At 48.5% G+C, this 25,234-nt stretch overlaps 5 protein-coding genes across 5 annotated transcripts; 2 read left to right on the top strand and 3 right to left on the bottom strand.

Moving 5' to 3' along the window:
- Positions 1-356: 356 nt before the first annotated feature.
- calhm1b (calcium homeostasis modulator 1b) lies at positions 357-3,611 on the bottom strand. Its single transcript, XM_030350637.1, has 3 exons — positions 3,363-3,611; positions 2,119-2,708; positions 357-1,777 (listed from the first exon to the last, which is right to left on the bottom strand). Exons 2-3 carry the CDS (start codon positions 2,662-2,664, stop codon positions 1,154-1,156), a joined length of 1,170 nt encoding a protein of 389 aa, XP_030206497.1. The 5' UTR covers positions 2,665-2,708; positions 3,363-3,611; the 3' UTR covers positions 357-1,153.
- A 3,338-nt stretch (positions 3,612-6,949) lies between these two features.
- Positions 6,950-9,998, bottom strand: zp3c (zona pellucida glycoprotein 3c). Its single transcript, XM_030352164.1, has 8 exons — positions 8,956-9,998; positions 8,742-8,848; positions 8,172-8,275; positions 7,769-7,946; positions 7,551-7,689; positions 7,394-7,476; positions 7,234-7,313; positions 6,950-7,082 (listed from the first exon to the last, which is right to left on the bottom strand). The coding sequence occupies exons 1-8, from the start codon at positions 9,619-9,621 to the stop codon at positions 7,009-7,011; spliced, it is 1,431 nt and encodes a 476-aa protein (XP_030208024.1). The 5' UTR covers positions 9,622-9,998; the 3' UTR covers positions 6,950-7,008.
- A 3-nt stretch (positions 9,999-10,001) lies between these two features.
- LOC115540679 (ras-related protein Rab-40C) lies at positions 10,002-13,636 on the top strand. The gene is made up of 6 exons (XM_030352165.1): positions 10,002-10,628; positions 10,766-10,826; positions 11,173-11,233; positions 11,328-11,405; positions 11,584-11,806; positions 12,186-13,636. Exons 1-6 carry the CDS (start codon positions 10,472-10,474, stop codon positions 12,512-12,514), a joined length of 909 nt encoding a protein of 302 aa, XP_030208025.1. The 5' UTR covers positions 10,002-10,471; the 3' UTR covers positions 12,515-13,636.
- A 2,555-nt stretch (positions 13,637-16,191) lies between these two features.
- On the top strand, positions 16,192-20,850 carry wfikkn1 (WAP, follistatin/kazal, immunoglobulin, kunitz and netrin domain containing 1). Its single transcript, XM_030352397.1, has 3 exons — positions 16,192-16,223; positions 18,478-18,568; positions 19,297-20,850. The coding sequence occupies exons 1-3, from the start codon at positions 16,192-16,194 to the stop codon at positions 20,848-20,850; spliced, it is 1,677 nt and encodes a 558-aa protein (XP_030208257.1).
- Positions 20,851-21,796: 946 nt separating this feature from the next.
- Positions 21,797-24,172, bottom strand: LOC115539835 (zinc-binding protein A33-like). The gene has a single exon (XM_030350660.1). The coding sequence runs from the start codon at positions 24,072-24,074 to the stop codon at positions 22,659-22,661; it is 1,416 nt and encodes a 471-aa protein (XP_030206520.1). The 5' UTR covers positions 24,075-24,172; the 3' UTR covers positions 21,797-22,658.
- Between the last annotated feature and the right edge of the window lie 1,062 nt (positions 24,173-25,234).

Below are 25,234 nucleotides of genomic sequence, written 5' to 3'. Positions count from 1 at the left end.
CCCCCATGAGTCCCAGTCAACTGATTGGCCCTTTAAGTTGTTTGAGAATTCCCACGATATCTTTGAGGCGCATAGCAGATGTTTCTTGTCTGCTTTGCTAATTCTCTCTGTCTGAGGAGATCTGCAACAAAAGAGGATTAAGTAGTGAGCTGACTTTGTTAAGATTTAAGAGATATTCCCTCTTCAAAATCCTCTGATGTGCGAACCACTAAAAATAAGGTATAACAAAGAAAATGTAACATGTCAATTGTGGGAGCTGACCTTCAAAAAAAAAATCCACATTCATGTACTCCTTAGAAAATATGAAAATATATGAATAAAAACACCAATATTCATAAATGTGTTGAGCCTTTATAATGAACACCAAAAACATTGTTTGCACGCACATAGAATAAAAAATAAAAGATATTGTGCAGGCACTTTATGTGCATTTGGAAATGAGTGATTGCATCCAAAAGGCTGCAAAGCGAGCAGCACTAAGTGTTTCAGGAGACCGGCTCGCTGCCAATACCCTGATGGGCAGCCCACAGAACACAATGCAGAAAGGCAATTAGGACGATTTTATGACCGAGTGCTGGCCTAGTGGGTCTTCAGTTGTTCAATGGATATTTCAACAGACATATTCACAGATTGCAGATGTAAAGGACAAACGTTGCAAAGAATAATGACAACGATTAGAGATATTCCGATGACGATTTTTCCTTCCCGATACCGATTCAGATACCTGAACTTGAGTATCGGCTGATACAGAGTGTAAACCGATACAGCATCTAGCGTCGTAACTACTAACAGCCCGTGTTCTTATCGAAGGGTTCCCTTACGGTGACAGCGATGTATAGTCGGGTCACTTACTATCGACAATCTTCTTTTCAGAAATAGATAATTCACATTTCTCCTAATAATGCATTTGTATTCTTGTAGTTAAGCTAAACTGATTGTGATGTTCTCTGCCTTTGTTGTAAATGAGCTGGTCATGTGATGGTCTCGGAATCGCCGCATAGAATTGCTTTCTCTCAGATACTTAAAGGCAGTATCGGAGGAATCTTCGATACTGGTATCGGAGCAACTCCTATCACAAGGCCTATTTATTTTCTAGTAAGCTCGATTTTCAACGTTTCCGACCAATTATTTTTTCTTTCTGTCTTGGAAACGATCAAACACGACTGTAATACACCGCCCACTCCTTTTTCCCGCCGTCGGGCGCGTGTCCGTTAGCGAAGCCGTTGGGACCGCCGCTGGGAACGCCGCCGTTAAAACCACCATTCAAACCACTGTTGGAGCCACCATTCGGACCACCATTTTGACCGCCGTTCGGAAGGCCGCTTGGACCACCGTAGGGAACGCCGTAAGCATCCTTCTTGAGGAGGAATTCGCAATCCTCTCCATCGGGGGCGTCCTTCCTCAGCGCCAGCTTGGGCTTGCAGCTGTGCCAGTTCCAGAGCACCTTGTTCATGTCATCCTGCGCCCGGATGCCCATCAGCTTCTCGTTGTCACTCATCCTCTTGTTGGCCTCCTCCTCGTCGCCCTCCAGGTTTTCGCGGTCGTGGTGGAAGTGCTGCATCTCGCCGCTGACGCTCTCGAAATACTGGTGGATGCACACCTTGGCGAAGCTCTTGGCGTGCTCTTTGCACATCTCGTCGAACATCTTGCGCTCAATGTCGATGTAGTGGGACCAGTACTTTGTCTTCAGGAAGGCGGCCTGGGTGAAGCACGGCCGGATGGCGCGGATCATGAAGGCCAAGAAGGTCATGATGAGCAGGAACAGCCAGCCGCATGCCTGCAACACACACTCGTTAACGCATCGAGCGCCCCAACACACACTCGTTAACGCATCGAGCGCCCCAACACACACTCGTTAACGCATCGAGCGCCCCAACACACACTCGTTAACGCATCGAGGGCCCCAACACCCCTTCACCGCAGCGCAGAGGACAAGGTCAGGGTCAAAGGGAACCGCTGAGGTCTAGACACAAACCCTCGTTACTGAAACACGATTACAATCTGGAAACCCTCTTTGTTGAGGGTTATGGTTTGCTCAAATCCATCAGCCCGTCAAAGTGCGATTGAAAGACGTTGCTTATAAATAGCAGGAAGGGGTCCTGGAGCGACTGCACCTACCTGCGAGATACACTTGATGTACTGGGACGCTGCCACTCTGAGCTCCCCCTCGCCGAACAAGTCTTTGCACGGGATCTTGGCCAGCAGCTTCAGCATCTCCAACTCGGACAAACCCTGGATCTCCGTGGTGTTCCCGAACTGCTCAAGGTTCAGGTCGACGCTGAACGCGCACAGGAAGCTCTTCCCGTCCATGAGGGTGACCGACACCCAGACAGCCGGCGCGATCAGCGACCGCTGCGTGATGGAGGACAACATGTAGCGGAGCACTGCGGGGTCCTTGCTGCGCTCGCCGGTGGGCCGCTTCCACTCCTCGGAGAGTATGGACACGTTGTTGTTGACCACGAAGCCCAGCATGAAGAACCAGATGGGCGGGATGCAGAGGAGGCCGATGCCGTAGTGGTAGTTGTACTCGGGCATGCAGGGGCAGCTGAACTCGAAGGCAGAGTACATCTGCGCGCTGGCCAGGGCCATGATGCCGCAGATGCCATTCATGAAGGACTCCTGGTTGGACTGGAGGAACTGGAACATCATTCTGAACTTATCCATGGTGGGAGACTGTTGGGTGTTGGGTGTCCAGACGAATCTGTGAACTTTTAGAAGGAGTCAGTGAGCAATGGGGGGGGGGGGGGCAAGGCAGTTCACTCGCCGTGTGCCTAAGCTTTCGTAAGTCTCTCTATCGCCTTGCTCACTCCCGGAGTAACAACATTGACACCCTCTCCATCATTCAACATATTTTTTACTTTGTAACTGTTTCTACTTCCAGGCGCGGAGTGATATGCAAGCTTTCACAAAATGATTGTGGGTCATAGCAGTTATGTATATGCTCATTATAAAACAGTTAGGAACCAATCAGATCGCTGGATTTAGGCCCCCCGTTGTATTATGTATTTTTAACCACTAGGGGGTTTTAATTTTAAACTTCCCAATGCAACAGTTTTAAAACAAATACATACAGAAGTACAGTTAAACTGTAGAAAATATTGTTCATTACTGGGTAGGCTCAGTATTAAGTGTGTGTGTCTGTGTGTGTGCTCCTTAACAACATTTATTAAAATGTAAGTCCCTTTTGATGAAAGTTAAATTACTAGATACTATAGTAATAGTAAATGAGTCTAATGTTATAACTTATTTATTGGTCCCTTTATATGGACTATTGTTATATCAATAAAAGATTAGCACTGAGTTCACTTTCAAAAGGGACTGCAACAAAGTGTAAAAAGAAAGTATACTAAACAATGACTTACCTTATATTCTTATTTTTCTTAGTTGATTCAATATATCCACAAACAGTCCAATGCCTACTTGGTCTCTCTGATGAGGGTTACTGCTGGTTTTTGTTGCTCGTTCGTTTCCGTCCTGTAGATTCAAGAGTAGGATGGCGTCCTGGCCCTGGGGCCGTCTCCACCTGGCCGGACCACAACACCTGTGCCCAGGCCCCGCCCACCTGCACACCTGGCCTTCACCTTTCTCTAGGGAAGCCCTTTGAAACAAGGCCTTGGAGCAATACCGTCACTTACTAACTTGTACTTTGAGGTGAAGAGTCAAGGAATAATTGTATTTATAATGGTGTTATAGATCATTCATTGGAAGGAAGAGAGGAGTTAGTTTAAAGCTCAGCTGTGGACAAGCAGACATGCAAAAGGCCATTCAAATGCAGAGGCCTGTGGCCAAGGAATTTGGTTAGCCTTGATTTGTGTAAGAGAGTGCATCTCTAACAAATGTTAGAGAGTCTGTGTGCATTAGGCACTCGCTCTTTGTTTGCGACACATTCTTCAGTTTTCACTTTGTAGGGCCCGACACATTCGTAAACATTCCTCTCACAGTATGTTTTACCATTCATCTAAAGACCAGAGCTGGACAGTGACTTCAGTATAGTATTATCTCTCAGAGCAGGAAGTTAGCCGTTATGGTTATGTATTTCAAACACAGAATTACACCATCACTCTACTGCGCTGGTAGACAGGAAAAAGGTCATTGAAGTCATTCAAAATAACTGGGAAACGTTTTTTAGCAAGGCGAAGTTGTGTCCTAAGTCTATTACAAAAATAGGAACTACATGCATAACTGATAAACTGTTTCTTAGGGTAGGCGTGAACTTCCTGTCTGAAGAAAGTGTAGACTATTGTGAGTTTTTACCACTTTTTATTTATTCAGTGAATGCAAATGTTGTTCTTTGATGAGCACGGTTAACCATTGGTATGAAACGGAATGAATAGGCAACAGTGTTGATGTAAAGTTGAACTGAATAGAAAATGTATTGGTAATGATTTCAAACCTTCAGGCCAGCCACTCCATTCTCAGAACAAAACATTAAAATGTGCACTGCAGTAAATTAAGTCTCTCCATTCACTCTTACTGTATAGAAATACTGTTCGATACAGTACGAGTGATTGAAGAGTCTTAGAAATCTTTTACCATAAGAATAGGATGACCAGTTAGAGCAGTTGTCTCAACCTTTTTTGAGCAAACGCCCCCCTGACCTTACCCTGATCCTCTGGCGCCCCCCTGACCTTACCCTGATCCTCTGGCGCCCCCCTGACCTTACCCTGATCCTCTGGCGCCCCCCTGACCTTACCCTGATCCTCTGGCGCCCCCCTGACCTTACCCTGATCCTCTGGCGCCCCCCTGACCTTACCCTGATCCTCTGGCGCCCCCCTGACCTTACCCTGATCCTCTGGCGCCCCCCTGACCTTACCCTGATCCTCTGGCGCCCCCCTGACCTTACCCTGATCCTCTGGCGCCCCCCTGACCTTACCCTGATCCTCTGGCGCCCCCCCTCCCCCCCAATAAAAAAATTTAAATAAACCAACCCCACTCACACTCGTGTTATATTGCTTAGTCAGTTCATCGTTTTTGCGTTGATCACTGATAGCAATGACTGCCCTCTGAGTCTGTTCTGGTACAAAAAATATTAATGAATATTCATGACATAAAATGAGAGAGAGAGAGAGAGAGAGAGAGACAGACGGACAGAGAGAGAAACATCGTTACATTGGCTTCCTGTAGGTCAGAGAATTGATTTTAAAATCATGTTGCTAACCTATAAATCCCTACATGGTTTAGGCCCAAAATATTTAACTGAAATGCTTCCACATCAGCCTTCTAGACCACTAAGAAGCTGAGACCAATCTATTAATTATCCCCAGAGTAAACACAAAACATGGGAAAGCAGGATTTTGTTACTATGCAACAAATAGCTGGGATAAACTCCCAGAGGATTTAAGACTTGCCGACTCTGAGCACCTTTAAAACAAGACTGAAGACTTTTGTTTGCTATAGCTTTCTGCTAAATCTTATGTACATTGCACTTTCTAAAAATAACTGCCTTTATTTTCTATTTTAATACAAAAATGCCTTTTTAACTTTCTATTTTACCCCTTTCTTTGCATACGTTTTGCTTTTACTTAACTATTTTATTGTACGACTGTTTATATGTGAAGCACTTTGAGCCTGCCTTGTGTATGAAAAGTGTTGTATAAATAAAGTTGCCTTGCCTAGATGGGCGTATCAGAGGTGGGGGTAAGTCACTCATGTGCAAGTCACAAGCAAGTCTCAAGTCATAACCTTCAAGTCTCAAGCAAGTCCAAGTCACTATGGTGAGAATCAAGCAAGTCACAAGTCAAGTCATTGCTCAGGTCAAGCAAGTCACAAGTCAAGTCATACAAAAATCTGATCATCTAACCCAGTTTCCACATTTAAAAATCGGTAGAGTGAGTGGTTCATAACTTGAGTTTTATTTCAACATTAACAATAACAATGTCTTAACATTAACTCAAACTATTCAAAACATTCCAAAACCATTATGTGAATAGGCCCAAAACTGAAGGCAAATGTCCAAATGTCACAAATGTCCAGGTAGTGGTTCAACTGAATTTGGGGACTGGAACTTGAACCCTCTTCATTTTTTTGCGGTATGCTGAGAACAGCCCAGTCTGACGCTCTGGCTCTGACGGTGTAATTTTACTTGAAAATCACTTGAAATCATTATTATAACCCACTTACAGCCACTGAGTTAGAAGTAGCCTACTGACATAAAAATTAAACAAGTCAATCATCTGTGGAACGGGCAGGGCTCGAAAAACTCCAGCCAATGATTTTCAGAACCACCGAGTGGCATTGGACAGTACGTGAAACGGTCGTACTGCACTCCCCCTCCCCCCGCGAGTGACCCCTTCGTGCACGTACTCAAAGCTTGTGACCCAGAGCAAGCTTCTGTTTGTTGTTACCCTGCGGTAGCTACTGGAGCTAGCTAACCCACATTTGGACCTAGCACTAGAAGACAACCCTAAACTCCAACCTAGCTAGCCTGGCTCACTCTCGCGCATCCGTGTTCGCGCTCTTGCGTGATTGCGCATCCATGTACTTGGAATGGGTGGAGTCAGAGTCAGCGTTGAACGAGAGGGGGTAGGACCATTTGAGTTGTGTATTTTTAAAATCGGCTGGTGTATCGCAAATCCCATATCCAACATTTAATCTAACTTTAAAAAAGTCATTTCGAGTCATCTGTCTCAAGTCTGAGTCAAGTCTCAAGTCATGAAGACCAAGTCAAAGTCAAGTCGAGCCTTTATCAGTGTTAGTCAAGCAAGTCTCAAGTCCTCAAATTTGCGACTCGAGTCAAGTCATGTGACTCGAGTCCCCCATGTCTGGGGCGTATTACCAGACATCACATCAATGCCCTTTTTTGGGTAGAGGAAATGAGGCGGAGTCAAACTATGACAAGATGGCGACGCTCATAAGCCAAGAGAATTGGATGCAGTTGGAATAACTGCTGTCTGCTCGGATGCTACATTAAATACCATCTATGGTTTTAACACACAAAAAAAATGCATGATTATTGTCAATGGTAATCATTTTATTGAAACCAAATTAAAAGACAGGCGTATTAAGAAGTCAGAGCTTGGAAGTCGGTTCCAGAGCAAGAGTATCGAGCACCAGGGCAGTGCTGGTGTACAAGGTGTTTGAAGCTGAAAAGTGCAAATGATTGTTTAGAGGATGAATGAAAGCATCTTCATTTGAAGTAGAAAAAGCATTTGTAGTGGCATGCATATTCTACAGTCAAATGTTGATCGAAAGTCAGGTGAACATTGGCACCAGTGAAACACTGAATAAACTCACCTCTGCCTAAGGACCCACAGGACTCCAGGAGGCTACAGCAGGTGCAAACCGTATCTTGGTCATAAAGCTCTCGCCAACGGCTAGAATTAGGCACAATTTAAATTAGGGAAACTCATTCAGCCGGGAGCACTGATGCAAACCATGAACGAAAGCAACTTACGGCAAAGAATCTACATAATTGCAGGATTTCCTGGTGGTCGTTGCAGTCGCGGGCCCACGAGCGATCTCACAGTGCATGTAGAGCTAGAGAATGAAATTGAGGTTATTCAGGTGTCAGTAGCACGATGCCCAAGAGTGCATCCATCTTCCGGCTATACCATGAATTCTTGGCCAGCTGGTATTACTGAGCCTAGCAGCTCCTTGAAGATCATGGCACTGATTGCGAAGTTCACAGAGTTCTTCAAGTTTGCAGTCATGAACCTGTTCTCATAGGTAATCATGCCAGCAAGCATGCAGCTGAAGTCAAAAGAAAGAGTGCATTACTTGTCTGGTTCCATTCAAGCAAGAAAATACCTTCTCACAGGACAAGCCTCACCCAAGTTTATCGATCACCACGTATTGGGGATTTGAACTGGAGTCTTCAGAGGCGGTCATGTAGCACTTGTTCACATACAGCCTCTGATCTGGGTCAAGGCCGCCCACGAGACTGGCCTCGAAGTAAATGGTGTCTCCCAGGTTGTAGGTCTGGGGGCCCGTCAGCTCCTGGCCTGAAGCTGAAAACCTTTAAGAGTAAGTAGCTGCTGGCCCTTTACGTTTAGTATGTGTAGCACAATCCTTGTTCCAAGGATGAGAACAACCTTGTAAGAAAAGGTTGTTTTAAGGTCAAGAGTACACTAGCATCAGTACCACCAAGACATTGGTCGACGAACCAACAACTTATCTCTTTTAATATACATTACCCAGGTTTAAACCTTTGGCCAGTTGTCAGGGCTACCTACAATCTTTAACGATGAGCTGAGATCCTGCGACAAAGGTCAGGCTTTTAGAGATGGTTCCGCCCATCAGGTTGGGAACGAAGCCACTGGAGTAGACGTGGTGGAACCTGGGAGTAAAAGACGCACTCAGCACTGCATAAAGTCCATACAGACAAAATAATCGTTTGAGCACAAATACTGCATGTAGATAGACACACGTATAGCAATTGTCAATTGGGGCAGCATGTGGCTCAGAAGGTAGAGCGGGTTTTCTGGTAACCAGAAGGTTGCTTGTTCGATCCCCTGCTCTGGAGTATCGAGGTGTCCTTGAGCAAGACACATCCCCCCCCCCCCCCCCCCCTAACCCTACCCCCCCCCCACCAACTGTCACCAACGCCTTGCGTGGTTGACTCTGCTGTCAATGTGTGAATGAATGTTGTGCAGTATTGTAAAGCGCTTTGAGTGGCCACTGGTTAGAAAAGCTCTACATCAATGCAGTCCCATTTAAATGTAGGCAAGTGCTGAAAAGAATGAGTTGGGTCACTTGTTGCCATGCAGGAAAGCAAAATAATGAATCAATTAAAAACATAAGACCTGTGTAATTTGCACTGAATGGTGACGGTGAATGGAAGCTCCCACAGGACTTCACCCGGAGGATCGTAGCGAAGCGTTGTGGTGACCGACAGGAAGTCCGGCAGTAGCTGGAATTAAGGTAAATTGTTCAGACTCTAGTCCCACCGTTTAGACGGGTATAAACCACACACCGTGTACCAGAAGTGTACCGGTTTAAAAGGGTAACTCCACTAACCGTCCTGGTGAAGTCACACTGAAGCGTCCTCAGCGGGTAGATGAAGTAGTAAAAGTTACTATCCCCTGCGTTCACAGGACATCTTCCCAACTTCAGGCTCCTGTGTGCTCGCCTTCTGGTGAACAGAGACTGCGAGACCCTCACATAGACTCGGTCCATAAAGCACACGACTTTCAGCAGAAGGTCTGAAGGGGCAGGACGGACTGATTTGACTCCCATTGATGGAAGCGGGTTTAGAATCCGCTTTACCTCATCCGGCACCGCTCTGGCAACAGGGTCAGGGCGAAGGAGGGACTTGAAGTCGTCAGCGGCTGAGACCCGCAGGAAGTCAGGGAGTGGTGGTTGGACGCTGTAGTCAGGGCCCCTGGAGTCAGGGCCCCTGGAGTCAGGTCGTGCTGGTTGGACCCTGGAGTCAGGTCGTGCTGGTTGGACCCTGGAGTCAGGTCGTGCTGGTTGGACCCTGGAGTCAGGGCTTGGTGGTTGGACCCGGACCCTGGGGTTCACCTTGGGCATCTCCTCGACGAGAGCTCTGGACACAGCCTTCCATTTTAGTTCTGGATCCCCGTACAGCTCAGACCCATTGCTGCTGAAGGTATAACCAGGAGCAAAGGAACAAAAGAGGAAAAGGACACCACGCACCAGCATTGCAAAAGTGCACTCTCCCATAATGTGATGCTAACGCTAGAACCAGCTTGCATAAATAACAAACAAGTTCAACTGTTATTTATATGGTGGAATGGAGGCTAATTGCCACATCTGCAGGTAATCCTAATCAACAATAGCCAATGGGATATCTCTTATTTGATTACATGTGCACGCATGCGCGAAAAAGGGAAGTAGAAAAAAATGGAATGTCACTAATATAATTGCATGCGCACGCATGCCCCCCCCCCCAAAGATTTTTTAAAACGTTTATTTTCATACAGAACGCGTACATATAATAATAAAAACGAAAAGTGCATTGACTATTTCTGAATTGTTTGAGTCGTTTTTTTTATTGTTTTTCCTCCGCTCCGTCTCCTGCAGAACAACACCAAGACAACATCCGGTGGAGAGCGGAAACAGCCGAGACCAGGGTTTAATTCTTATTCTTTCTGTGGGCAGAATAGCTCATAATTCAGATATCAAAACAGTTATTTTGACTCATATACCGCGTTTTTTTAGCCTTAACCTAGTCAAGTATAACCCGGTTCGTGGATCACAGCTGAGAAGGCATGGATCGAGATGTTTGTGTTCGGTAGGAGCGGGGAGCCGTAGGACGCGACTGCTAACAGCTAGCTCGGCTAGCTCCAGCTTGCTCCGGCTCGGCTAGCTCAAGCTAGCTCCGGCTCGGCTGGATCAAGCTAGCTCCGGCTCGGCTAGCTCCGGCCAGCTCCGGCTCGCTCCTGCTCGGCTAACCCAAGCTAGCTAGGGCTCGGCTAGCATTAGCTAGCCCCGGCTCGGCTAGCTCCAGCCTAGCTGTGTCTGGTGGTTAGCACACGGTGAAGGGCCAGGGGCTCTGGGTGAACAGCAGCAGATGCGCCCCGGGATGACGGGGACCCAGGGCAGCCCGGTCAAGAGCTACGACTACCTGCTCAAGTTCCTGCTGGTCGGGGACAGCGACGTGGGGAAGGGGGAGATCCTGGACAGCCTGCAGGATGGCTCGGCCGAGTCCCCGTACGCCTACACCAGCGGTGAGGAGGTGTGTGTGTGTGTGTGTGTGTGACACTGATATGTGTGACTGATATGTGTGACTGATATGTGTGAGACTGATATGTGTGAGTGTGATTTGTGTTAAAGCCCTTTGTCATTATTCTCATTCTGTCTCTAGGTATCGACTACAAAACCACCACCATTCTACTGGATGGGAGGAGAGTGAAGTTAGAGCTCTGGTAAGAATATTAAAGCGCTTAAATGGTTAACCGACTGCATTTCTAACCAGTGGCGGCTGAAAGTGCTACATTATGGCCTCGCATTTACCCATTCATCCACACTTTCACACACCGACGGTGGAGTCAGCTTCAACTTCAAGGCGACAGCCGGCTCGTCAGGAGCGGTTAGGTTGAGGCGTCTCGCTCAGAGAGGCACCTCGACACTCAGCTAGGAGGCGCCGGGGATCAAACCAGCAACCTTCTGGTTACCAGCCGACCCGCTCTACCTCCTGAGCCACATCTCGCCGCTTAGAGGCCTCACTGAATCATGATGAACCCCTGTGTTAACGTGTGACCGTCCTGACAGGGATACCTCTGGGCAAGGCAGGTTCTGCACCATCTTCAGGTCATATTCCCGTGGTGCACAGGTAGGAACCCTCTACACCACCAGCCTACTGAACATGGATCAGAATGTGGTTCTGAGGACGTTAATGGTTCGTGACTACTCTCTTTGGTTCTCAGGGCATCCTGTTGGTGTATGACATCACTAACGGCTGGTCGTTTGATGGCATCGATCGCTGGATCCGAGAGATCGATGAGGTAAATCCAACTCTGCTCCTGATTCAATTCAATTGTATTCAATTGGGATGTGATTCACACATCCCAGTACCGGGCTTTCTGTTCCCGCACTGTGTCTGTACTCCAGTTTCTCCTCAAAGCTTTGTGTATGTCAACGTTAACACCAGACCCCCACCTTCCTCTTCCCGTCCTCGTCCAGCACGCTCCCGGCGTGCCCAAGATCCTGGTGGGGAACCGGCTCCACCTGGCCTTCAAGCGGCAGGTGCCCACGGAGCAGGCCCGCGCCTACGCCGAGAAGAACAGCATGACCTTCTTCGAGGTCAGCCCTCTGTGCAACTTCAACGTCATCGAGTCGTTCACCGAGCTGTCGCGCATAGTGCTGATGAGGCACGGCATGGAGAAGTTCTGGAGGCCCAACCGAGGTGATGATCCCCTCGGTTTATTGTTATGCTGGCCTACTGTGGGGGGGGGGGGGGGGGTTACAGGGTACCTCACCATACTGTACACGATACATGGCAAGCCATAACGATAATATACAGCCATTCTGCCATGATCGATATATTTTGAGGTCATCCTATCGCGATCCATCCCGATGTATGTCAAACGATGAAAACAAAATGACCGTGAAAAGGTTAAGTGCTGAACTTCTGTCTTTATTCGTGGCCCACACCAAGTCTTCCAGCAACTCGTCTTTGGGTAGTTAACGTTAAGTCTGGAGGAGCAGGGAAATCGGTTAAATCAAATATCGTTATTTGGGTCGATAATTCCTTTCTAACGTCCCCCCGTCCCTTGTGCCCCCAGTCTTCAGCCTCCAGGACCTCTGCTGTCGCTCCATAGTCTCCTGCACCCCGGTCCACCTCATCGACAAGCTGCCCCTCCCGGTGGCCATCAAGTCCCACCTGCGCTCCTTCTCCATGGCCAACGGCATGAACGCCGTCATGATGCATGGACGCTCCTACTCCGTCACCGCCAGCCAGGCGGGCGGCGGCGGCGGTGGCGGCGGTAGCAAGGGCAACAGCCTGAAGCGCTCCAAGTCCTTCAAGCCCCCCCAAAGCCCCCCGAAGACCACCTCCTCCTCCTCCGCCTCCTCCTCGTCCTCCTCCTCTAAGGGGAACTGCAAGATATCCTAGGGGTGGTGGGCGACCCCCCCCGTCGGGGCGGGGGGGTCGTAGAGCCACCGGGGTGGGAGGGGGTGCTTGCTGCAGCCAGGGTTGCCAGATTGGCTCGGGGCCCAATCGCAGCCTGCGTTGGGAGTACTGCCGTGGGGCTACGCTCTTTGATTGGCCGCTGACATGGAGCGGATGGGTTTGAGGTTTTCTACAGAACGGGGGCCATCTTGGGAGGGCCTCTCAGAATCCCAGTGGATTACTGGGAAGTTACTGGTGCTGGTGGGACTGAGAGGCGGTGTGTGTGCGCCCGTCAACGCTCCGATGGATGGACCCTGTCGGCGGGGGGGGGGGCTTTGTGATCACATGATGATTGTATGGATGAGTTTGGTCGTTCTCTGAACAACCGGTCCTGTGTTGTTGAATTTGGGGAATTCTGTGTTTTTGAATGTATTGTATCATTAACTTTATTTTTTTTCGTTTACGTGTTATTTATGCTAACGGCAGCCTGGGGACTCCAGGAATAATTATTTAGATGCCTTTATTTACCTCTTCAGGTGCTTCCGTTCATTCCTATTGGTTAAAGGGGTGTTGTTGCATGACATCACCCCTTTTAATACGTGTCAAACCGACCCCTGTTGTCGACCAATCACAGACGGGTCACTGGTCACCAGTACCTGCTCACTGGCGGGTCACTGGTCACCAGTACCTGTTCACCATTCAGCCCACAGACAGGTCACAGGTCACCTGTACCTGTTCCTCACAGGTGTGTTCTGGGTCTCAGTGCTACACTGCGGCCAAACGGTTGGATTGATCGATGTGGGCTTCTGTAGGTCTCTACTCAACCGTAACGCACAGGCCCAGTTTTCCATGTCTAAGATACTTTAAAAAACGTTTTTCAGAAATGTCCAACTTTTTCATTACCGTGCCATCTGTTTTTTTTTTTTTTTTTTTTTAAGTCTGATTGAAAATTGGATTTTTAGAAATATTTTTAACATGGTCATTTTTTAACTGTCCAACTTTCATAAACTGAATCTTTATCTTGGCCTTCCTAAGGTTGGAAGTCTGTTTATATACAGGGTCACAAGACATTTGCATTTCTTATAAAGGAAAGTTAATAAAAGAAAATGTCTTTGGAGAAAGTGTTTTTGTGTCTATGCGGCTTCATCACTTGTACTTGGATTCGTTTTCACCTTCCATCAGGATGGGTTCTATTTATCTCCCGTCATAAAAGGCATTTCAACTCCTTTTGATCAAAATCACTTAACAACTGTACACCTTTTGTAGTTCAATGAGACAGTCGAGTAAGTTATGTTGCGTCCCACGACAGTAAGCCTATAGTAGCATGCTTAAAAAGGGCCGTGAGCTGTAGACACTAATCAATGCCCTTCTGTCACTGCTACTAAAACAGGGCTTGAGTTCTGAGGAAACGCGAGTAGAAATCCAGTGTTTTACCAGTCTGTCCACCAGTTTGTGAACCTGTGGGCATGCTTTGGTTGGAGCACCCCCATCCTCGACTCCCGACGAAGGGACACCAGGGGCCGGTGTGTGGCTGTTGATCTCCTTCTGCGACCCCCTAAAGTGGAGGTCAAAATACCCTCTTGTAAATATATTTTGTGTAAATGATGATACACCTACTTATGATACATTACTGTTCTTTGCTACAGAAGAGGAATAGGGCTTAAAGTCTGAATTCTGACTTTAAACTCACATTAGAAACTTTTTTTTCTAATGTGGCCCTAATCCTCTTCCATACTTTGCCATCAAGAAGTATTGCAACTATACTTATTTTGTATTAAAGGCCCACTATGCAACTTCGGGCATTTCTTGGCTGTTTTCTTGGTTTTGGCACGCGCATTTCTCTACACAGCGCCCCCTACAGCTTCGTAGTAGATATTTCACAACACTGTCGTAACAACTCGTTGACGTCCCTTCCCCATGCTCTTCTACGCGAGCCATGTGCATTTGTTTTCAAAGAAGCCGGCGAATGCGCGGAGCCATGTCCGAAATAGATGTTCATAAAGTGTAGGCAAGGTTATACATTTTTAAAATGGTGTATTTGCATTGCAATAAACATAAATCCATCATTTTTTATAGTTGACGGGGAGAATTTATACCCTAGGTTATAATTATTTTATCTTAGGTTGAACAGAACAATCAGTGTAAGAGGTTTGGCCAACATAATAATCGAAATAAACAAGAACCTGGATTCGGGGATTCAGTCTGTATCTGGGGGACGAGACATACCAACAGCAAAACACCCATGGAAACAAAGGTGTGTATATGGTTGCAACCAAGCAAGCTAGAAACAAACAGGGCTCACAACAAAACGGTCGAGAAAACAATTTTTACAGGGCTCAAAAAAATGGTTGAGCAAACACATGTGTACAGAGACTATCAGAATCAAGAATATTACGCAGACAAAGTTCACCCAAGGGTACTTTCAATTTCAAAAGCAACACGGTCGAGTCGGCGTCTGATTTGCAGTCTTCTTTTTCTTTCAGTTCACGCTATTCCTGAAAAGCTTGCCCAACGTTTACTCGTGTCTGGCCTCTCCGTCGGTCTGTCTCCCTTTTCTCTTCTTCTGTTCCTCCGACATTGGGTTTCTCTGTCTCTTTTTAGTCGGCTGATCTATGATGAATATAACAATCCATTAGTTACTTGTGTTTATATCGAGCCGGTTCCGTGTTTGTGGGTCTGTGCCGTAAAGCAATTCGTTACTGTAGTGACCATAGTAGTGACCCTTGCACAGAAGCATACGGCCGACATCTTCCTTTTTTCTGGGTGGAAATAGTAACATAGTTACGCCATTAAATGCGTTTATGGAAACATTTTTAGCGAGAAATGTGCATTTTACTTTCAGAATGTTCGCTCGATGAATGTGAAGGATGTTTGGTTTGATAGTTATGACGAAGAGTGAACGCTCCGTTCACTTGCATGGACAGAGTCTCTGGCTGCTAAGCAACCTCAACGTCTTGGCGGACTATTTCTCTGCTGATCAACACTACGAATGCTGGAAACACACCAGACACACCATGTGAAGTTATTTAACCCGATTATCGTTATTTATGAGTCCTTAGCCCAAGTGAAGGAGTTCAAGTACCTCGGGGTCTTGTTCGCGAGTGAGGGTACTATGGAGCGTGAGATTGGCCGGAGAATCAGAGCAGCGGGGGCGGTATTGCGTTCGCTTTACCGCACCGTTGTTACGAAAAGAGAGCTGAGCCGCAAGGCAAAGCTCTCGATCTACCGGTCGATCTTCGTTCCTATCCTCACCTATGGTCATGAGGGTTGGGTGATGACCGAAAGGACGAGATCGCGGGTAAAAGCGGCCGAGATGAGTTTTCTCAGAAGGGTGGCTGGCGTCTCGGGATAGGGTGAGAAGCTCAGTAATCCGTGAGGAACTCGGATTAGAGCCGCTGCTCCTTTACTTAGAAAGGAGTCAGCTGAGGTGGTTCGGGCATCTGGCAAGGATGCCTACTGGGCGCCTCCCTTTGGAGGTGTTTCAGGCACGTCCATTGGGGAGGAGACCTCGGGGAAGACCCAGGACTAGGTGGAGAGATTATATCTCAACACTGGCCTGGGAACGCCTCGGGATCCCCCCGTCAGAGCTGGTCAATGTGGCCCGGGAAAGGGAAGTCTGGAGCCCCCTGCTTGAGCTGCTCCCCCCGCGACCCGACCCCGGATAAACGGATGACGATGAGATGAGATCGTTATTTATATCCGAGATTATTTAATCTAACCCGATCTAAACTCTATCATGCACCCAAACACGGCGGCGTTTGGGTTTCCTACCTCGGACAACAATTGCCTCGCAACTGGCTGTTTATATCTAGCCGGTGCCATGTTTGGGTGTGTGTCTGTGCCGTAAAGCATTTTGGAAACTACAATCTGACTACATTTTCGGGATACTTCCGCTGCGTCACATCCGGATTGTGTCGGTCCGAACAGATCAAGTTGCATATGCGCTTTTTCACTGGAGAGGCGACATGGGTAAATGACACACCCACCAATCAACCCAGAAATGGATGCAGAACCATCAGCATAACTCTCAACCTGCATACTTAATGTAATTTTGGCTAAAAAAGTTGCATAGTGGGCCTTTAATTACAATCGATATGGCAAAAATAAATAAAAGGGATGAAATATAAAGATGCCCAAGTCAGGATTCCCGGTCAAGTTCCACATGTCTCTGAGAGATTCTCAAAACATTAGTTTATTTCACAAAGTCAATAATTGCTATGTCCTTTGCTTCAGGGTGGACTCTGTCTGCGTTGGGAAGTTATACTTTATTCTAACCAGTAACAAGATGGATAAACATTGCCCTACACATGGCTTATCTTAAATGTATTTTGTTGATTTTGAGGGACACTTTTATTCATATCTTATAGTGTTGACTTGGAACTGAAACAGGACACCCACACTAGTGTTGTTTTAATAGGAAGTGAAATGAGAAAGTGGGTGAGACACATAAACCAATGTTCCCACGCCAACAGGCTTGTCTGTTGGCGTTGCTGTATATCATATTCAGTTTGCTGTCATGTTGGGGCATGCAATGAAACTATCGTATGATAAATTGCGTAACGTTTAATTCCATGGCATATAGAATCAGATGAAGACATTCCCATGAGACCAGCATTATTATTATCAATAGGCCTGTTTTGAGTGCATTTTGAGATGCACTATTGCAACACGGAACTGACCAAAAAGTACTGGGTCTATTGTAACAAAGATGACCTCAATAAACATAAATAAAGCATCGACATTTCAAGTCAATGTGTGGGAACTGGTGGCCTCATTGTTGGGCCAGGCTGGTCGGTATGGCCCGGTGAGTGGGGGTGAGTTTGAATTAATTAGTGGCTGATGTCCCATTGGTCAGTGGAAGTTCACCGGGACCCTTGAATGCCTCGAGGTCAAAAGTCTTCCAAAGGTCATGGGGTCGTTTCCAATGAAAAGAAACCGAGAGTTGCTTCTCATAACCTCGCGACAACAAGACAGTGCGATCAGATGAATCGGGTTACGTTTCCCCACCTGTTGGCAGGACGTCTCGTGTGAGCTCTGTGTGGTAAATGAGTGATGGCAGGATGTGCGTAAAGTCTAGACAAGACAGGGGTAAAGAACACTTTATATTAGTATTTAACACGGGTTATCTCCCGCCCCCCTGTTAAACTGCGCGTCATGGCGACCCCCCCCCCCCCCCTTCTGCCCAGGAAGAATATAAACTTTCAGTTCAATAGAAATAAGAAATAGGCTAGATTTAGTCAGAGAATTTAACACAGTATCAACCATACGAATGCCTCAAAAGAATAGGGGGATAGGATTTATTGGCAGGTTTATAGACGCTCCATAAATGCACATTTTATTTGTCTCCAGAATCGCCCAATCGTGGGGACAGCTTGCTAACCTGGTCCGCACAATTTCTTTGAAGTTCCTTCTTCAGTTTTTACAATGTTTGTCCAGTTGCTGGGCGCAGGGGACTCCTTCCTAAAGGTTCAGACCCTGGGGGCGCAGGGGGGGCTGCCCTCTCCACCCCGCTCCCTGAGCCCCCCAGAGAGACGATGCTATCCCTTTCTTCTCTCATTGTGTCGCCCCGGGCCATCCTGCTCGTCTGGGACACGACTTCAACACACGATGGCTTTATGATTATGTTTTCTGTTTTTGCCACACCAAGCCGTAATCAATTAATCTATCGATCGTAATTCAGTGAAGTATTGGGTTATGCAGAGAAGTCGAATGGCCTTTGAAGAAGGTCTCTGAAAGTTAGAAGAAGTTATGGAACTGTTTCGGGGCTGAATCGTGCAAAAGGACCCAACAATGTCCCATTTGGCTCGCGTCCGGAGGAGGGGATGTACGACTGGCCCTTACGCACTGCGAAACGTCCCTTGCGCAAACGTTTCCAGTGCTTCTGGAGGCGTTTGGTTTCCTTTTTTCTTCATGCTGTCGTTAAACGCGTTCGTCGAAAGTGCAGCAAGTGTCGCAGGTCCCAAGGCTGAACACCAGGGGGTCTGTCCCAACAAGATCAATGGCAATCTGTGGGTGGACGCGCAGAGCACCTGTGAGAGAGAATGCAACGTCGATGAGGTGACTATATATCTGTTTAATCTCACTGCTCTACCGCATGAAATCCATTAAACTCTTATCGTGCACCTTAGACTTTACTGTTTGCATTTATTTTCAATTCGATTCGATTTTTAACTTGTATAGCCCTTAATCAAAGGTACAGTCTCAAAGGGCTTAACAGACCGTATGTTTATGACCCCCCCTGACCCTAGTCCCCGAGAGGGCAAGAGAATACTCCCTTCATCAGCAAGGAAGGAATCTTGAGGAGGATGGCAGAGTGGGGGATCCCTCCTTCAGAGTGGGGGATCCCTCCTTCCAGGGATGATCAGGAGTGCAATCATTGACTTACATACATACATACATCCATCCATCCATACATCCATCCATCCATCCATCCATCCATCCATCCATCCATCCATCCATCCATCCATCCACGCACGCACGCACGCACGCACGCACGCACGCACGCACGCACGCACGCACGCACGCACGCACGCACACACACACACACACACATACATACATAAAGGCAAAACATTTTAAATCTGTGATGGGGTGATGGCCAGCTAACTATAAGGAGAGCCAGTCATTCAGTTGTAGTCTCTGCTTCACTATGTATTGAATTATCTCACAACTCCGTCTCAAGATATCCATAAAACTCTTATGGTGCACCTTAGACTTTACTGTTTGCATTGACTTTCAATTGTTATTACCACCGAATCACTTAAAACGGGTCTTTTTGTACGCAGGACTGCGCCGACTTTGAGAAGTGCTGCACCAACGTGTGCGGCCTGAGCAGCTGTGTCGCGGCGCGCTTCGCCGACGGCCCCCCCCCCCAGCCGGAGAGCCCGGACGGGGGCGACGGGGACGGCAGCTCCGCCACCTGCGCCGGGTTCCTCTGCAGCCAGCAGGGGGCGACCTGCGACCTCTGGGAGGGCCAGCCCGTCTGCAAGTGCCAGGACCGCTGCGAGAAGGAGCCCGGCTTCACCTGCGCCTCCGACGGCCTCACCTACTTCAACCGCTGCTACATGGACGCCGAGGCCTGCGTCCGCGGCGCCACGCTCACCGAGGTGGTCTGCCGCTTCTACCCGGCCGGACCCCCCACCGGCCCGCCGCCCCGGGACCCCACGGCTCTCCCCGCGCCCACCGCCCCCCTGGCGGACGCCCTGCCCCCCACCCTCTTCTCCAACCCGGCCCCCCAGTCCACGTACGTGGGGGGCACGGTCAGCTTCCACTGCGACGCCCTGGGGCTCCCCAAGCCCGAGGTCACCTGGGAGAAGCAGAGCGAGCGGCGCGGGCGCCTGGTGATGCGGCCCGACCGCATGTACGGCAACGTGGTGATCACCAACATCGGCCAGCTGGTCGTCTACAACGCGCAGGTCTGGGACACGGGCGTGTACACCTGCGTGGCGCGCAACGCGGCCGGGGCGCTGCGGGCCGACTACCCGCTGTCCGTCGTCCGCAGGGCGGAGCACGACTTCGGCGAGGACCCCGAGATGCCCATGGGCCGGCCCTTCTCGCCCGCCGACTGCCTGGCCGCCGCGAACCTGCGGGCGTGCAGCGGCGAGCGCCACGTGGACTGGTACTACGACGGTAGCGGCGGCGGCGGCGGCAGCGGCGGCGGCGGCTGCGTGGCGTTCACCAACAGCGGCTGCGAGGACAGCAGGAACCGCTTCGAGACGTACGAGGAGTGCCGGGCGTCCTGCCAGCGCGAGGGGGCGGGGACCTGCGCCCTCGCCGCCGTGCAGGGCCCCTGCACGGCCTGGGAGGCGCGCTGGGCGTGGAACCCGCCGGCCAAGCGCTGCCTCGCCTTCGCCTACGGCGGCTGCCACGGCAACGCCAACAACTTCCGGAGCAGGAAGGAGTGCGAAGCCCGCTGCCCGCAGGCGAGGCGGCGGCCATGCCGCGCGTGCCGCCTCAGGGGGAAGCTGGTGGCCAGCCTGTGCCGGAGCGACTTCGCCATCGTGGGCCGGCTGTCGGAGCTGATCCACGACCTGGACTCGGGCATCGCCCGCTTCAGCCTGGAGGAGGTGCTGCTGGACGACCAGATGGGCCTGAGCTTCTTCAACACCCGGCACCTGGAGGTGACGCTGGCCGAGGTGGACTGGAGCTGCCCCTGCCCCAACATGACGGCGATGGCGGCGGGGGGCGGCCCCTGGCTGGTGATGGGCGTGGTGCGGGACGGCGCGGCCGTCATCCAGCCCGACAGCTACGTGAGGAGCGTCTCGGAGCGCCGGCTTAGGAAGGTCCGGGAGGCCGTCAGCAGGAAGACCTGCGAGGGGTCGGCGCGCCCACAGGCGTAGCCCGGGGAGACACAGGGCGGAGGGGCGGAGGGGCAGAGGGGCGGAGGGGCGGCGGGGCGGCGGGGCGGCGGGGCGGCGGGGCGGAGGGCGGAGGGCCGGCGGGGCGGAGGGGCGGCGGGGTCGCTGCACAACGCCAGCGAACTCCAAGGGAGGGGCGGCTCAGGAGGCAGAGCGGGTCGGCTGGTGACCGGAAGGTCGCTGGTTCGATCCCCGGCTCCTCCTAGCTGAGGAATTGTGAACAATGTCCTGGTATATTGTGAAGCATGTTGCTCTGAGTTCTCCTTCAAGCACTGTCTTATGTTCATTCTGCTGTTCAATGTATCCAATTTAATATTTTTTTAAATAAACATATACCCTTTTACAAAATATAAGCTGGTATTCTTTTAAAATGTATTGAAAAATGATGATTCTTGGGACAATAATTAGGTTGATTTCTATAACTTAACATTAATATTGGTTCCACTTGTAGGCTTGAATTTAAGAACAAAACCCGACGTGCCCCGTGGTCCTTTGGCGATGTCCACCAGTGGTATATAAGACCAACACAATTGCTTTTCCTGCCATTCTGAACTGCTTTTCCCAGAGCAGTTAGTGATAACCTGCAGTCCAAGAACAGTCTGACAAGGCGTTCTGAAGCGTCCGCTGTTCAGTGTGATCCCTGGTAGTGTACTGTTGTGCATTATTCTCACTTTAACTGTGAATGCCCTACAATGGACTTCATGTTGGACCAATGACGTTTATCAAAAAAAGCAACCAACTGCTGCATTTTCTCCACAATGAACAAACAGTACATTAGGTATAAAAATGATGACACATTTGTAAATTTGTTTGACTCGAGCTCTATCAGTCTTAACTTCAAAAAGATCACTCCTTCCCAGTCCATCCCAGTAGTCTCCCTCCTTCCCAGTCCACCCCAGTGGTCCCAGTAATCACACTACAGACAGAATAAAATGTATTCAACTTTAATGTTTAAACTGCAGTAATATTCTAGCAGGGCAAACAATTCATAAACAGTCACCATCATTTGTATAACCCTTTATTGTTCGCCTTTTAGGCAGACAAATCTTTAACAATAATTTCTAGAATTATATTCAGCATACAGGAATATGTACATACTTGTATAACCCTTAATTGTTCGCCTTTTAGGCGGACAAATCTTTAACAATAATTTCTAGAATTATATTCAGCATACAGGAATATGTACATACAGGTATCTTCCCAGCACTAAGCATACTACATTATACATCATGCAATACAGATTATATGTTAAACAGTTTAAATGTTTTCTATTGTTATAATTCTTTTATTTTACATTTGATTCGATATTACAACTTTTTTTTTGTCAACATATCAAGTAGCATTCTGTTTACAATAATCAATGGTTTATACAGATTGAAACAGACGACAGCTTGGCAGTCAGTATTTAGACATTAACCCTAAATTACCCTGGCCCCCCCATATCCTATCTGGCCAACCCAAGGCCGTCAAACTGGTGAACAACGAGCTGACGCTTCCCTTTGAATACCGTCACCCCGCTCACTATATTGTCTCCTCTCATTTAACCTGCACCTTTTAGCTTTTTTATTATGTCTATTTTGTTGGTACTATGTAGCTGAGCCTTGCCCTGTCAAGTATTTTATTGTGCAGAGGGACCATGTTATACTGCAGATTGGATAATGTAACATGTAGACTTTGACTATCCCTTCCTTCTTAAAGATACAGATAAGGCTGTTATATTACAGTATATTGACTGTCCTCATTAAACATTAATCATTTTGTGCTGTGAACGACTCTACAATATCTCAGAGCTAAACCGTGTTCAGTTCTTCTCTTACAACATTCCCATCACTTTTAACACCACACACCTTCACATCTCTGGTTTGAGCTTCACCTGCTGCCCAAACACTAAAGAATGGGAAGATCTTCTCAGAAAATGCGCATCTATAAGAGTAGAGGGAAACATTGCCTTCAGGGTCGTAGAAGGACACCTCCCCTCCCCCATAGTCCAGCAGGACTCTGATCCTCTCTGGATTCCTCTTCAAATACAATTTTTCACGTGAACCATTACCGTACCCTCCATTGTGACGGATTAAACACCAGAATCCATTTTCTGGTGAGGCCCAAACCTCGCCTTTCCTGTCCACGGTCTCTTTAGCGACCCCTATCAGCCAGTGGGGATGGTCTCCCACCTCCACCTCCCAGCTGTGTTTCCCTGAGGTGAAGCCAACAGAACCTACAACATTAGAATACTCCATGAACCTTTCTGGGTTGTCAGGGTGATTCTGCCGTAGTCTGGGCTTATGTCTCGCACTGGTCAGATCCTCTGAGATAACAATACGGTTTGATGCCGTGTTTGGATCGAGGATAACCGGTGTGAACTGGATTTTCCCCCTCATCTTCTCCCACACTCTGAAGGACAGGTTTCCCAGGTGCTTGGCCACGTCTATCAGCCCTCCAGAAAGCACCTGTGGACCAGACCCCAACCAGAGGTCCCTGGGGATGGTGAGAAACGCTGCGTTGTCTTTCGGCGGCAGGTCCTGTTCCACAGCGGAGATTACCTCTGAGAGAGAGGACAACTGTTCTTTAATGTTCTCCTGCTCCAGGATGATTGTCTGAATTTTCTGTTTCCCTTCCTCCCTCAGGTCTGCCATTCTTTCCTTCTCCTCTTCATGTAGAAACTCGTGAAGCTGTTCAAACTCTTCCTTGATCTGTCTCTCTGTCTCCACCAGTTGTTTCTTGCAGTGTTGGGTCATGTCACCATATGTGTCATAAATCTCTTTGTGTGTATTCTTTCTCCTCTTCAGAGACTTTAATTGACCTTTCAGCTGCACCTTGACATTGCGCACCTCATCTTCTAGAGGAACCAGTGTGAGACCATGGACCTGCTGGTCACAGACCAGACACACAACTCTCTGCTCCTCCTCACACCATTTAAGATCCTGTGTGTGAGTTTTACACACTGCCCTAGACTCGGGTGGATCAGCTCTCTGTCTTCCAGCATAGTTGTCTACTAATTCCTGTAGTCCAAAATTAGTATGGAGAAAATCCTTTGAGGATTTTCTCATACAAGTAGGACAGTTTTTGTTTTTAGCTTGCTCCCAGAAGCTTTGAAGACAGCCGCGACAGAAGTTGTGATAACAGCCCAGAGACACAGGTTCCTTGAAAGTCTCACAACAAACTTGGCAAGTCAGGTAACTCTTAAAAACATTGTTTTCCTCCGCCATTTGACCTGATATCCAAATTTCGGAGCAAAAGCAAGCAACAAAAAAGAATCCCTCCTCAATCTGCTTCCAATGGTCTCGATGTAGATCACACACTGAGCTCTCCGAGGGACTGACACACCCGCTATCAATCCATTTCAGTAATATGATCCGTTTTATTATCAATAGCAAACCCTTTTATTACATCATTGGGACACAGATCAGACTTTGACCAACTTTTCGACATGTACACCAAAGGCTCGTTCAATAACAGTTGATTCAGCCAGGGCATGAAGAGTGAGATAAGCACACTATAAACGATATAACAATGAAATCCAGTGTTATGCGTCAGCTTTGTAATGCACACGGGGGGGGGGGGGGGGGGGGCAGTTAGAGGAGCACACGGAGGGGGGGCAGGTAGAGGAGCACACAGGGGAAGGGGGGGGGCAGGTAGAGGAGCACACGAGGGGGCGGGGGGGGGCAGGTAGAGGAGCACACGAGGGGGCGGGGGGGGGGCAGGTAGAGGAACAGACAGGGGGCGGGGGGGTTAGAGGAGCAGACAGGGGGGAGGGCAGGTAGAGGAGCAGAAAGGGGAGGGGGCATCAGAATCAGGGTTAGCCAGGGTTTATGGCAGGTGTGCACCAGTGGCGGCTGGTGGTTTTTAAAGTGAGGGAGGAAGGACTGCGCGCTTGGTTGCCATTGGCCTGCTTGCACTGTTGGTGTATGGTGGCATAAGAATGTGAGACTCAAGTTGTTTCAAGGTGTTTTGGTGAACTACAAAATAGCAGGGAGGGAGTTATGTGAATACAATTTATACAAAGCCACCAGTGGCATCACTGTAATTTGAGAAGGAAAGGATGCAAAGCATATTAGTCAAATCAGGCCTACTATTGATTTGTAAAAGTAAATTAAAAAATCTGGGCCTATCATTGGGCCTATATCTCGACGGGTGTCAAGATCACGTTGGTGCTAACCAACGTGATCTTGACACTTGTCGTGGCGTTTGTTGCCCTATCAAGATTTTCCACATCAGTGAAAACATGAACAGCCCACGTTGGAGATTTGCTATTATTCATAAGCAAACAGGGCCAGCAATAAAGTCGATTGCTTGTAATGCTACCACAGGGTATCTGCAGGTTTCAGCAAGTCAAATTTAAGACTTTTTAAGACCTTTTTAATACCAC

The sequence above is a fragment of the Gadus morhua genome, chromosome 3, assembly GCF_902167405.1.
Source record: "Gadus morhua chromosome 3, gadMor3.0, whole genome shotgun sequence".
Classification (NCBI taxonomy): domain Eukaryota; kingdom Metazoa; phylum Chordata; class Actinopteri; order Gadiformes; family Gadidae; genus Gadus; species Gadus morhua.
Note: the sequence above shows the minus strand (reverse complement) of the source record. Positions and strands in the feature narration are given on the sequence as shown.

Excerpts from the sequence above, each read along its gene's own strand:
- LOC115539835 (XM_030350660.1), bottom strand. The coding sequence starts at position 24,074 with ATGGCGGAGGAAAACAATGTTTTTAAGAGTTACCTGACTTGCCAAGTT.
- LOC115540679 (XM_030352165.1), top strand. The coding sequence starts at position 10,472 with ATGCGCCCCGGGATGACGGGGACCCAGGGCAGCCCGGTCAAGAGCTAC. Across the intron at positions 10,827-11,172 it reads AGAGTGAAGTTAGAGCTCTG|GGATACCTCTGGGCAAGGCA; the intron begins GTAAGAATATTA and ends CCGTCCTGACAG. Across the intron at positions 11,807-12,185 it reads GTTCTGGAGGCCCAACCGAG|TCTTCAGCCTCCAGGACCTC; the intron begins GTGATGATCCCC and ends TTGTGCCCCCAG.
- calhm1b (XM_030350637.1), bottom strand. The coding sequence starts at position 2,664 with ATGGATAAGTTCAGAATGATGTTCCAGTTCCTCCAGTCCAACCAGGAG. Across the intron at positions 1,778-2,118 it reads ACATCAAGTGTATCTCGCAG|GCATGCGGCTGGCTGTTCCT; the intron begins GTAGGTGCAGTC and ends TGTGTGTTGCAG.
- wfikkn1 (XM_030352397.1), top strand. The coding sequence starts at position 16,192 with ATGAGATCGTTATTTATATCCGAGATTATTTA. Across the intron at positions 16,224-18,477 it reads TTTATATCCGAGATTATTTA|TGAACACCAGGGGGTCTGTC; the intron begins ATCTAACCCGAT and ends AGGTCCCAAGGC. Across the intron at positions 18,569-19,296 it reads GAGAATGCAACGTCGATGAG|GACTGCGCCGACTTTGAGAA; the intron begins GTGACTATATAT and ends TTTTGTACGCAG.
- zp3c (XM_030352164.1), bottom strand. The coding sequence starts at position 9,621 with ATGGGAGAGTGCACTTTTGCAATGCTGGTGCGTGGTGTCCTTTTCCTC. Across the intron at positions 8,849-8,955 it reads AGTGTGACTTCACCAGGACG|CTACTGCCGGACTTCCTGTC; the intron begins GTTAGTGGAGTT and ends CCTTAATTCCAG. Across the intron at positions 7,477-7,550 it reads CAGCTGGCCAAGAATTCATG|CTCTACATGCACTGTGAGAT; the intron begins GTATAGCCGGAA and ends TTCATTCTCTAG.